This window comes from Vanessa cardui, chromosome 27, assembly GCF_905220365.1.
Source record: "Vanessa cardui chromosome 27, ilVanCard2.1, whole genome shotgun sequence".
Taxonomy (NCBI): domain Eukaryota; kingdom Metazoa; phylum Arthropoda; class Insecta; order Lepidoptera; family Nymphalidae; genus Vanessa; species Vanessa cardui.
Genome location: NC_061149.1, coordinates 5,020,880 through 5,033,813, shown reverse-complemented (window position 1 = coordinate 5,033,813; position 12,934 = coordinate 5,020,880). Strand labels below are relative to the sequence as shown.

The 12,934-nt window shown below is 35.7% G+C and overlaps 1 protein-coding gene across 1 annotated transcript; it reads right to left on the bottom strand.

Moving 5' to 3' along the window:
- Positions 1–1,087: 1,087 nt before the first annotated feature.
- On the bottom strand, positions 1,088–10,220 carry LOC124541092 (U-scoloptoxin(01)-Er1a-like). Its single transcript, XM_047118919.1, has 4 exons — positions 10,081–10,220; positions 6,325–6,494; positions 2,861–2,941; positions 1,088–1,205 (listed from the first exon to the last, which is right to left on the bottom strand). Exons 1-4 carry the CDS (start codon positions 10,109–10,111, stop codon positions 1,152–1,154), a joined length of 336 nt encoding a protein of 111 aa, XP_046974875.1. The 5' UTR covers positions 10,112–10,220; the 3' UTR covers positions 1,088–1,151.
- Positions 10,221–12,934: the final 2,714 nt, after the last annotated feature.

Sequence of the window (12,934 nt, the reverse complement as noted above, 5' to 3'; positions counted from 1 at the left end):
TGTGAATCTCTTTGTTCCTTGAGAACAGGGTTTGGAGCTTTGTCCATCATATTCAGTACCGGTTTTATTTACTTACTTTTTTATGGTATAGGTTGGCGGACAAGCATATGGGCCACATGATGGTAAGTAGTCACCACCACCCAGAGACAATGACGCTGTAAGAAATATTAACTATTCCTTACATGGTCAATGTGCCACCAACCTTGGGAACTAAGATGTTATGTCCCTTGTGCCTGTTGTTACACTGGCTTACTCACCCTTCAAACCGGAACACAACAATACTGAGTACTGTTATTTGGCGGTAGAATAACTGATGAGTGGGTGGTACCTACCCAGACGGGCTTGCACAAAGCCTTACCACAAAGTAATTGGTTGGTGGTTACTAATGACATCTGCAGGTTTCCTCGCGGTCTCAACTACCCATAATTGGCAATTAGTCACAGCGAATTTGAATAATATATATGAAGGCAAAATAATTACTGTATTTTATAGAAATGGCTGTAGATTGCTCCTTTGTTATCCAGATTTAGACATGTGATGCCGAGAAATATATTCTCAAATTGTTTTGAGACTCTGTTGCTACTAGTTAGAACTAAAAATGGGTATAAAAATTTCAGTATTAATGAGCTGGTTGAAAATTTAGTGGCAGTAATTTTAGCACACTCTACGTACCACGCTAAGTTGATGGCCTCTCAGCTAAATTAAAAAAGCCAAATGGAACATTAAAGTGAAGCAACAAGGGCAAACACAGAATCAAAAGCAGCGGCAAGTACTCGGCAGTGTGAAACGACTCGAGTTTTTGAGACGACAATAATAATAATTAATATTGAATTTTCTTTTTTAATAATGTCACAATGCTTATTTATATGTTCCCGACAAATATATGCGTGGTGTTGGAAGACAGCAACATACTCGTAGACTGTTTTGTTATGATTATGTCATGTTTAAAAATGTTTTTCCTTTAAAAACGTTAATAATTTTTATTTGTGGATTGTATATCGTAAAATGCGGCTCAAATAAAAGCATAAATGGATATAAATTATATTCAAAAATCGAATGGTTTCGTTCTGAAAGAAATGATTATCGATTTAGGTATTATTTCATTTTAATTTAACATAATTTAACAAGGAACGTATCACGTGTTATATGTATCACAAGTCTTCATAGGGAGAACCGCAGCGGACGTTGTAGAAATGATCACATACCTGGAACAAAAGTTAAATACATCTGGCTAGGCCCTCCTTTTGAGGAGAAGGAAACTCCAATTGCTAGATACGTATGGGATCATTAAATTCAATACATCCAGATTTCTTTATGATGTTTTCCTTCACGGAACACGGAAGAGCCGAGATGTCCCAGTGGTTAGAACTCGTGCATCATAGCCGATGATTGCGGATTTAAACCCAGGCGAGCATTACTGAATATTCATGTGCATAATTTTGTTTATAATTCATCTCGTGCTCTTTGGTATGGAAAACATCGTAAGGAAACCTGCATGTGTCTAATTTCATAGAAACTGTACCACATGTGTATTCCCCCAACCCGTTGGAACCACGTCTCCTCAAAGAAAACGGAGGCAATAGTCCAGTAGTGGCAAAATTTACAGGCTGTTGTTGATGTCATTATGTTTGGTGAGGTTCATTTTTGACATGGCTCGGCGACTAACTAAGCGCCATATTCCCAAATGGAGTTCAAATCGAGGGCATTCTATAAATGTATTTTTTTATAGTTGACAAGTAAATTTATAAAAGGACTTAGTTAAAATGTCGAAAAGTATGCAAATCAAAAACAGGAGTACTTAAGTCAATGTTAGATCTGGTGATCTTTATAAAAGTTTCGAATTTTCTATTGCACAAAGTTTCTTCTACGATTTTTTAAAAAATCTTATGATAAACTTCAAAAATCCTTTTCAGTACTGCACTGTGTATGAAGCGTTTAATCTATTTTTAAAAGTATAGTACGAACTTACACGTAGCATCGGCAATATTCGTAAAACCGATCACGTCCGAATTGAGTACGCTATCCTAAATTATAAATATTTATTTCTTGTGTGAATATGATCTTTTCTCAAACTTAATAACATGTAATGTCATATGACCGTCAATTTGACACGTCGATTTACATGCACTTGCATTCTCGGGATGAACTGACGCGAGAATCTATATTGACGAATAGCGTCAAATGGCGTGATAGGGAGCTACTTCTATTAGTCGTGTAAATCGACAGTAATCTGTTTTATTTTCATATCATTGCATTTTCCGATGCTCCATCTAAAACAACAACAACAACAACAGCCTGTAAATTCCCACTGCTGGGCTAAAGGCCTCCTCTCCCTTTCAGAAGAAGGTTTGGAACATATTCCACCACGCTGGTCCAATGCGGGATGGTGGAATACACATGTGGCAGAATTTCTATGAAATTTGTCACATGCAGGTTTCCTCACGATGTTTTCCTTCACCGCCGAGCACGAGATGAATTATATAGACAAATTAAGCACATGAAACAGCGGTGCTTGCCTGGGTTTGAACCCGCAATCATCGGTTAAGATGCACGCGTTATAACCACTGGGCCATCTCATTGAGGAGACCGTAACGTCTATTTGATATATTTTATAAAAGTGATAAATTAAATATATATTTATATAATGCCTATTGAAAACATGCTATGATGTACTTACTATATTACGAGGTCACTTTGACAACGTACCGCACTGAAGAAGTAAATTTCGATGACATTACATCGAGTTTTAATTTATTAATCGTTACGGGGTCTAATAATATGCCTCGTACATATATTATAATAGATTTCAAACGAGGTCTTAAACACCCCGTACCATAGGAATGGAAAATAATATCTTTACCTGAAACTGTTCATTAAACAGTGTCCCATTGCTGCATAAATCCGTGCTGACGAGACGCTGACGCCAGCAAAAGTGGAAAGCCTGGAAATATAATTTTCCAATATCATTAATCTATACTAGCGATATTAATGCGAAAGTTACTCTTTGACGATCTCCGTGGTCGAGTGGTGTGTATACCGGTTTTCATGGGTACGCCACTCCGAGGTCCCGGGTTCGATTCCCGGCCGAGTCGATATAGATTATAATTAGTATTCTATGTTGTCTTGGGTCTGAGTGTCTGTGGTACCGTCGTTACTTCTAATTTTCCATAACACAAGTGCGTTAGCTACTTACATTGGGATCAGAGTAATGTATGTGATATTGTCTCATATTTATTTATAATTATCAACTGACTTCCAAAAGGAGGAGGTTATCAATTCGTCCGTATTTTTTTTTTTTTTTTTTTTTTTAAGTTTGTTACCTCAAAACTTTTCACTGGGTGGACCGATTTTGATAATTTTTTTTTTGTTTGAAAGGTAGTGCTTCCCGTGGGGTCCCATTTTTTTATTTTTTTTTCCGATGATGGTATCCATGTGAAAACGACATAAGTCTTAAATTTGCATTATGTATATGCGCGACAAATAGGTGAATAACTGAAAATCACGTTAACCAATTTTGATAATTCTTTTTTTATTATAAAATATATACTTCAAGGGTAATTTGGTGAAAGTTTGGTAAGGTTTTGAGCACAGGATCCATGACAAAGTAACGGAACGGAAGGGAACGGAACAATTCTGAGGAGCACGTTAGCGATACTCGGTCGAATCTTTTATTTATAAGTTATTTGGATATTTGAGTCACCTTCCGTAATGTGGTTATGTTTATGTAATTATCATAGTCGAATATTATAATCAACTAGCTACCCACCCCGGCTTCGCACGGGTGCAATACTGATACTAAATATACTACAGAATTTGTGTATTTACGACATCACATCGCAAACTTCTAAAATTATCAGTGTTTCTTTACTATATTGTTCATGTATTATATACACAAACCTTCCCCTTGAATCACACTATCTTTAAAAAAAAACCGCATCAAAATCCGTTGCGTAGATTTAAAGATATAGGGACAGAGAAAGCGACTTTGTTTTATACTATGTAGTGATGGAACTCCTATACGGCTCGCAGTTAGGGTGCGATATGGGGCAGAATTTCTTACTATCTTTAATCAAATGTTGTGTATGTGATGTGATGTAATATGATGTACGAAATATAGTTGGTCTTTTTCAAAGTTTTTTTGCTGAGTTCGATTACAGCTCTTTCGAGGGATCCTTGTAGTTTACGCCGCGTGACGTATTAAATCCGCATTTTCGAAAGTTTATTTTTGCTTTATTCGCAAGTTTCCTTTGAAATTGTCCTCGAAGTAGTTTCTGACTCATATAAACGGAACGCTTAATCTATCCTTATTAAAAAAAATTAGTTAGTCAACATCAGCTTCACTTAAAATCAAAAAATAAATAAAATTTTAACAAAAAGAAAAACCGACTTCAAACAAAACACTATTTTAAAACAAATGAATATGCACGAAAAAGTAATAAAAATAATTGCGTATTCAACATATTTTTTAGAGTCTTCCTAAGTTAAATGAAATGAAAAATATTAGACTACTTAAAAGTCGATTAACGATTATATCATGTAGTTATAATTATTGTTATATTTGGAGTCGGTGTCAGCCAATAAAACCCTACAGTATATCTATCAAAAAACAATAATAATAATACGAGAATACTTTAACAAATATGTTTTTTACAAATTACCTTTTACACAATAATATACTGGATCAATCAAGGGGCTCGTATCGCTTCTTTCTTTTGATTGTTGGGGCAAGGGCACCGTGGCTGACACCGGCTCCAAATATACCAATAACTATCACTACATGATATAATCGTTAATCGACTTTTAAGTAGTCTAATATTTTTCATTTCATTTAACTTAGGAAGACTCTAAAAAATATGTTGAATACGCAATTATTTTTATTACTTTTTCGTGCATATTCATTTGTTTTAAAATAGTGTTTTGTTTGAAGTCGGTTTTTCTTTTTGTTAAAATTTTATTTATTTATTATTCTCTTTTTGTTTGTTGCTCTTTTACGGTTAAACCACAGTATCCAAATTAATGAAAGTTGGTGTGAAGCTTAAGTAATCCAAAAAAGGACAAAGGTTACTTTTTATGCTGAATAGCGGAGGACTTATTATGTATATAAAAATAGTCCTTATGGTGATCTTAAAACCAAAAAAAAAAAACAGAACACCAAAATACTATTTATTTATTTTTATTTTTTTATTTATAGGTTGGCGGACGAGCATATGGGCCACCTGATAGTAAGTGGTCACCATCACCCATAGACAATGACGCTGTAAGCAATATTAACTATTCTTTACATCGTCAATGTGCCACCAAACTTGAACTAAGATGTTATGGCCCTTGTGTCTGTAGTTACACTGGCTCACTCACCCTTCAAACCGGAACACAACAATACTGAGTACTGTTATTTGACGGTAGAATAACTGATGAGTGGGTGGTACCTACCCAGACGGGCTAGCACCATAAATGTACAAATGAATATCACCTCAAGAGTCATTGGTTATATAATACAAGTAGACCTGCGTTTTAATAGGGTATAATATTTAAAGTAATATTTCAAAATGTTGTATATCCTCATAATAAGCCAAACAAAAATATATTTTGGCAAAATAAACACCTTTTCATATAATTCATAACAAACATTTCGTCGAATTTTCTATTCGATTACGCATCGTACAATTGAAAACTAAATTGGATTTTTAAATTAATAGGAATTTTCATTCAAACCGGATGCAAAATGATTCAGATAGCGGTAAAAGCTTATGCACAGATTAACGAAACGTCACGGAATTTACCGAACATCTCCGAAAGTTATAATCTTTACCTTTTTTAGAAATAATTTACAGAAACTTATACAAGATTCTATCAAACGTACGAATATATTGATATGTAAATATGTTTTCAATTAAATTCTTAGTTTAATGCAATGATGTTTTAGTAAACAGATATGTTATTAACGCGCAAAAAGTGAAGACTAGAAAACGTCCTAATTGGGACGTTTGCCTTTAGTCGTTTTACGTAGTAATACGTTATAATACATCATAATTACGTAGTAATACGTTATAATACATCATAATTACGTAGTAATACGTTTTGAGTAATTAAAACATCTAGTTATCCCTTTTACTTATTGTTTTTATCAAGCTATCCTTTTTACTTTTAACGAAATGTAAAAATAAACTAAAATAAACGGTCCTCAGTGCGGCACACTTTTTACTGTTGTTTAGTATGGATATAACATATCTGTTTATTAGAATATCATTGGTTTAATGCCTTTTAAGTTGTGCCGACAGGGCACAGATTAAAAATGTTTATTTTAAATTCATTAATGTCATTTACCTGACAGCCGCTGTCAACGTCAGCGTAATAACCTCGGCTACGTCCTTGGCATGTAAAGCGCGTTGGTGGCGCCTTCTCGAACACGGGGTATAGGGGCGGGTCGTGAGGTAGATGCAAGATGTGGTAGTATTCGAAGTCTTTGGGATGCTGACTGACGACGGCAGTTAGCGCTGTGAATTAAATATTTTATTTTAAATGACTTTATTTAAAGTATACTGATACATTCGCAGGATCGTGGGTAGAAGCTGGATGAGGGACGCAGAGGGCCGAGCAACGTGGCGCGGTTTGGGAGAGGCCTATGTTTAGGAGTGGGCTGATGATGATGATGAAAGTATAATGGAAAATCGGTCACGTGAAATTAAGTCAAGAGTAAGTTCCAAGCTTGGAAACTAAGATGATGGGTCCCTTTTTTAAGTAACTACACTGACTAAATCACCTTTCGAACTGGAACACAGTAATCGTGAGTATTGCTGATAACCAGTAGAACATGTAGTTCGACAAGAGTTGGCACTCGTGAAGTTAGTTCAGAACATCCAACATAAGAAAAAAAAATACGCAAGTAAGAACTAGCGCGCACTGGTGATTTTTGTCACGGTGACTTTTTCGTCACTCTTGTCGAGTCCATGAATATGTATCGAGTTGCGCGCACGTTACGACGTGACAATTGGGTGACATTTGTGTCCGATAGCGACAAATTTGTCACTCTCGTCATCAGTCTTGCGCTATTTGCACTTTGACTGCCGTCTTTGGCACGCGCAAATAGCGTCATCATCTATTCAAAACGTAAACATTCGTGAAGACGATACTGATAATGATATTCCAATAGAAGAAGTGGAAAAGAGACCAGCTCTTTATGATAAAAAGTTGAATGAGTATTCAGATATTCACGTGAAAATTAAAGGCTCTTTCTGCCGAGTCTCACGAGTTCACAGAGAACCACCGTTCGAAATCCATAGTGGCAAATGACACTTCGATTTCGAAATGTTTGATATTGTAGGGTTTTTTGCATAAAAGAAGAGCTCAAAACTCAAACTCGATTTCCTTTATTCAATAAAGAAGAACTTACTTATAGATATTCAAATTAAATGCCACCGACACGGAAAAGAAAATGCGAAAAACCAGTAACAACTAGGAGTAAGGATAAGCTTATAACGCCAAGTTGCCGACTCCGCAAAGTAAATAAATCCTTCTTGGAGCAAGGTATCCGTTTCTGTAATAAAATTCCGCAGACATTTTTAACTTTGCCGTTTCGTAAATTCAAATCGTTTATAAAAAAATAAATTGGTAAAAAAGGCACATTATTCGATACAAGATTTTATAGATGATAAAAAAGCGTGGAGTAAATACCTGTTGACTTCCAAGCAGGATATATTAATTTAAATAATTGTATTTAACTAACTTGACTTTGTATTTTTTAAATGTTGGAAAAGAGTAACTACTGAGTTTCTTGTAGAATCTTTCTTGTAGAATTTACTTTCCAAACCGGTGGTAGCTTCACTTAATTGTAAAATGACGATTCAAAAGTGCTTGTAAAAGCCTACTTGAATAATGTTAAAAAAAAAAAAAACATCGTAACATATAACGGGGGTATCGTACGATTTGCAACGTCCAAATCACCGATGAATCGCCAACCATCGGTACGAGGACGAAGGAGGCTTCACTTCTGGCTCACGCTGAAGGAGCCTTCACTCCTAGCTCACGCTTTGAGCAGCAACAACAACAGCCTGTAAATTCCCACTGCTGGGCTAAAGGCCTCCTCTCCGTTTGAGGAGAAGGTTTGAACATATTCCACCACGCTGTTCCAATGCGGGTTGGTGGAATACACATGTGGCAGAATTTCTATGAAATTTGTCACATGCAGGTTTCCTCACGATGTTTTCCTTCACCGCTGAGCACGAGATGAATTATAAAGATAAATTAAGCACATGAATCAGCGGTGCCTGCCTGGGTTTGAACCCACAATCATCGGTTAAGATGCACGCGTTCTAACCACTGGGCCATCTCGAATCGCATTTGAGCAGCATACACTAGGCTAATTAGTTGATAGGTAGTATGTAATTTTTTTACTTCTGATTTTTTAAAATAAATAGTTTAAGATATAAAACGTTTTATTGGCACCTCTCGGGCTCGCTCTTTACCATTCGCTATGTGCTACTTATTAATATTTAACTATTTTAATTGATTATGAAGAATATACTTGGTGGTAGGGCTTTGTGCAAGCCCGTCTGGGTAGGCACCACTCACACATCAGTTATTCTACCGCCAAATAACAGTACTCAGTATTGTTGTGCTCCGGTTTGAAGGGTGAGTGAGCCAGTGTAACTACAGGCACAAGAGACATAACATCTTAGTTCCCAAGGTTGGTGGCACATTGACGATGTAAGGAATAGTTAATATTTCTTACAGCGTCATTGTCTATGGGTGATGGCGACCACTTACTATCAGGTGGCCCATATGCTCGTCCGCCAACCTATACCATAAAAAAAAACATACTACCAATTACTAACCAGTCTAAGAACTGTTTATAAATACGATGATTTGTCTCTAATCAGAGCTTAGAGCTTTTTATTATTAATAATACGACCCAGATACAATCGTTTATTTTTTATAGTTACTAATTGTATAAATGTAATCAATCAGAGTTTTTATTAGCTTATTTGTTCTATAACTAATCAAACGCTAAAGACGCGTTCAGATAAGATGATTTTAGTTATAAAAGTGATGATAAATTAAAAAAAAACGTACTGGCACGAAATTTGGTCAAGTCGATTTATTTAATTTTTTAAACGATTTTTTTTTACTTGGCATACAATAAAAGAAATTCGTTACCTAATGAAAAAGCGAGAAAGCGATATTTCGCTCTCTTTTTTTAAATTACCTAACATTAACAGCCATAAGCATATTCCACCACGCTACTCCAATGCTGCTTGGTGGATACATTTTTGACAGAATTGCGTTGAAATTAAACATACAGGTTTCCTGACGATGCACGAGTTGAATTATAAACAGAAATTAAACACATGGAAATTCAGTGGTGCTTGTCTGAGTTAGTACCGGCAATCATCGGATAAGATGTACTCTTTCTCACCACTGGGCTCAAGGGGTGAATTAATAAAAAGTAGCCTTTTTCCTTCCCTGGAATTACATCTCCATACAAAACTTCATCGAAATCATTTCAACGCTTCAGGTTGAGGTAACAAACAAACTTACATTCTCACTTAGAATATTAGTATACATTATTTATTATATATGAAGTATGGAACATCGATATCATCCATAGAGTTATCTAGAATAGTTCTTCAATAATATACAAATACAACATTATAAATATAAATATGAGGCAACATCACATAAATTACTCTGATCCCAATGAGGTACCACAAACACCCAGACCCAAGACAACATAGAAAACTAATGGTAATCTACATCGACTCGGCCAGGAATCGAACCCGGGACCTCGGAGTGGCGTACCCATGAAAACCGGTGTACACACCATTCGACCATGGAGGTCGTCGTAGTTACTAATCATTACATAGTATAAAACAAAGTCGCTTACCGCTGTCTCTCCCTATGTATACTTAGATCTTTAAAACTACACAACGGATTTTGATGCAGTTCTATTAATAGATAGATTGATTCATCAGGAAGGTTTACATGTATAAAACATGCACAACATAGTAGGAAAATACTGACAGTTTTAGACGTGCGAAGCCGGGGCGTGTAGCTAGTTAATACATAAATAAAAATGAAACTTACCCATTAAAAACATGGCAATACTTTTCAACATTTTATTTTTAATTAATTAAATAATTTAATAAATAAATAAATTAACAGTTAACCACACGTGTGGTTCGTAACACTTATTTGAACTATATAACATGAGATTATCATTGAAATTTAGAATGTATCAGCTTGTAACGATGTGACAGCTTTATGTGTGAGGTAACCAAGACTTACAAATACAATCTAAGTAATATATATTATACTAGATGTGCCCGCGAATGTGTACGCATTTGAATTTAACAATAAAAAATGTTGTAGCCAAAGTTACTCCCTATTATATCAGTTATCTGAAGTGAAAGCTCCCTCAAAACCATATGTGTACTCCACCCTTTCCTAAAAATGAGAGCTTTCCTTCACCGCCGAGCACGAGATGAATTAATAAACAGAAATTAAGCACATACATATAGTGCTGCTTGCCTAGATTTGAACCCGCAATCAACGGTTAAGATGCACGCGTTCTAACCACTAGGCCATTTCAGCTCTATATATATAATATATGCACCTATATCTAATTATCTACAGTAAATACACATAATCTACTGCATAACGATGTCCATAGGATCGGTGTATCAATTTTCGCATATTACAGAGGTCGTGATCACAAAAACCTTGCGGTCATCTACTGTCCTTTATACACTAGCTTGTTTTGTGGTTTTACGCGATTTAGAACTAATATTTTTTTTAATTCTTTACTTGGTGGTAGGGCTTTGTGCAAGCCCGTCTGGGTAGGTACCATCCACTCATGAATTATTCTACCGCCAAATAACAATACTCAGTATTGTTGCGTTCCGGTTTGAAGGGTGAGTGAGCCAGTGTAACTACAGGCACAAGAGACATAACATCTTAGTTCCCAAGGTTGGTGGCACATTGACGGTGTAAAGAATAGTTAATATTACAGCGTCATTGTCTATGGGTGATGGTGACCACTTATCATCAGGTGGCCCATATGCTCGTCCGTCAACCTATATCATAAAAAAGGAAGAAAAAAAAAATGTCTATAAGTTCGTCTAGCAAATCTCGACTTTATTGTAAGTCTCAGATGCGACACAGGAGCGACAAGAAAAGGCAATTTCTTACAACATACAACATAAATTTCCTACTGCTGTGCTAAGGCCCTTTGTTGAATGCGGATTGGTGGAATATACATGTGGCAGAATTTCTATGAAATTTGTCACATGCAGGTTTCCTCACGATGTTTTTTCCTTCACCGCTGAGCACGAGATGAATTATAAAGACAAATTAAGCACGTGAATCAGCGGTGCTTGCCTGGGTTTGAACCCGCAATCATCGGTTAAGATGCACGCGTTCTAACCACTGGACCATCTCGACTCTACTACGACTAATAAATTGCATAAAAAAGAATAATAAACTTAAAATCGATCCATCTTTGGACTTAAATACAGCACTAATTCTAACTGGCATTCATATTTGATGTACATACATACAATGGCAAGTATTGAATATATGTAGATATATAATACAAAATATATGTACATATTTCGCTGCGTGTACAACTGTTAAAGTTATTTAAATGACGATGATGACGATGCAATTATGTTTATTAAAACACAAAATACAACTAAAGAGAAATTACACTTCATTTAAATATCGAATATGAAAAAAATGCGTTTTTTTATTCATTGAAAACATTCCAAATTCAAATATCATTGTCATTATTGAATTTATTTATTTAGTGACTAGTTGATTGGCAGACACTTGGCAGGTTGAAGTGACGGCATCATAAAAAAAGGGTATGATATTACAATTCCTATTCAGATAACATGTTATTCTGAACGAACAATAATTATTGTCTATATTACGACACAAATTAGATGTAGCATCGGAAAATGCAATAGAATGAAAATAAAGCCGATTACTGTCGATTTACACAACCAATAGAAATAGCTCCCTATCGCGCCATTCGACGCTATTCGTCGCTATAGATTCTCGCGTCAGAGAAAGCATGTACATCGACGTGTGAAATTGGCGAATATATTAGGTCATGTGATATTACAAATTATTACGTTTGTGCAAAGATCATATGAGCATGAGAAATAAATATTGATAATTTGGGATAGCGTACTCAATTCGGATGTGATCGGTTTTACGAATTTTGCAGATACAACATCTAAGTTGTGTCGTACTATACCTACCCATGATTATCTTATACAGATCTTTTACCAATAGTTCACTGCTTAAGTGATAAGGCGGGCTTCGCATAAAACCTTTTCCAATCCAAACGTCAAATTTAGTTTTTTAATACTGGTGTGCAATAAATAAAAAAAATAACTTAAAAATCCTTGTCTATCGATGTTTATCCTAAAGTGCAAGAATGAGGAACAAAACTGAATGTCAGAGGGCGTTTCCATCACGATATGATTCAGACATACATTGTATATCATTACCAAGGGCACGAAACAAATGTTGCCAGCTACAAAACTTAACCTACGTTCCATAAAAAAAAACTAATTGTATTCCGTAGCTTCAGGTTTAAGGCCTGTAAATTTCCCATTGAGGACGTTAGGACGTCACCACGCTTCTCCAATGCAGGTTGGTGGATTCAAACGTGGCAAAATTTCTTTGAAATTACACACGTATAGTTTTCCTCACGATGTTTTCCTTCACAGAGTACGAGATGATTTATAAAAACAAATTACCACATGAAATGCAGTGGTGATTGCCTGTGTTTGAACCCGCAAACATATTTATGATGTAAGTATCTTAAGCAGTTGATCGTCTCGGATCTTCTGTGATGTGATATGTCCATCATTGGGGTCCGCACTTGTTTCATATCGACCAGTCAGACAGTCAGACAGACAGACGGACA

What these genes read in the sequence shown, in the direction of transcription:
- LOC124541092 (XM_047118919.1), bottom strand. Translation starts at nt 10,111, where the DNA reads ATGTTGAAAAGTATTGCCATGTTTTTAATGG. An exon ending in ACGTTGACAGCGGCTGTCAG is followed by an intron (nt 2,942 to 6,324) that starts GTAAATGACATT and finishes TTATATTTCCAG; the next exon opens with GCTTTCCACTTTTGCTGGCG. An exon ending in TGTTTAATGAACAGTTTCAG is followed by an intron (nt 1,206 to 2,860) that starts GTAAAGATATTA and finishes CTTTTGTTCCAG; the next exon opens with GTATGTGATCATTTCTACAA.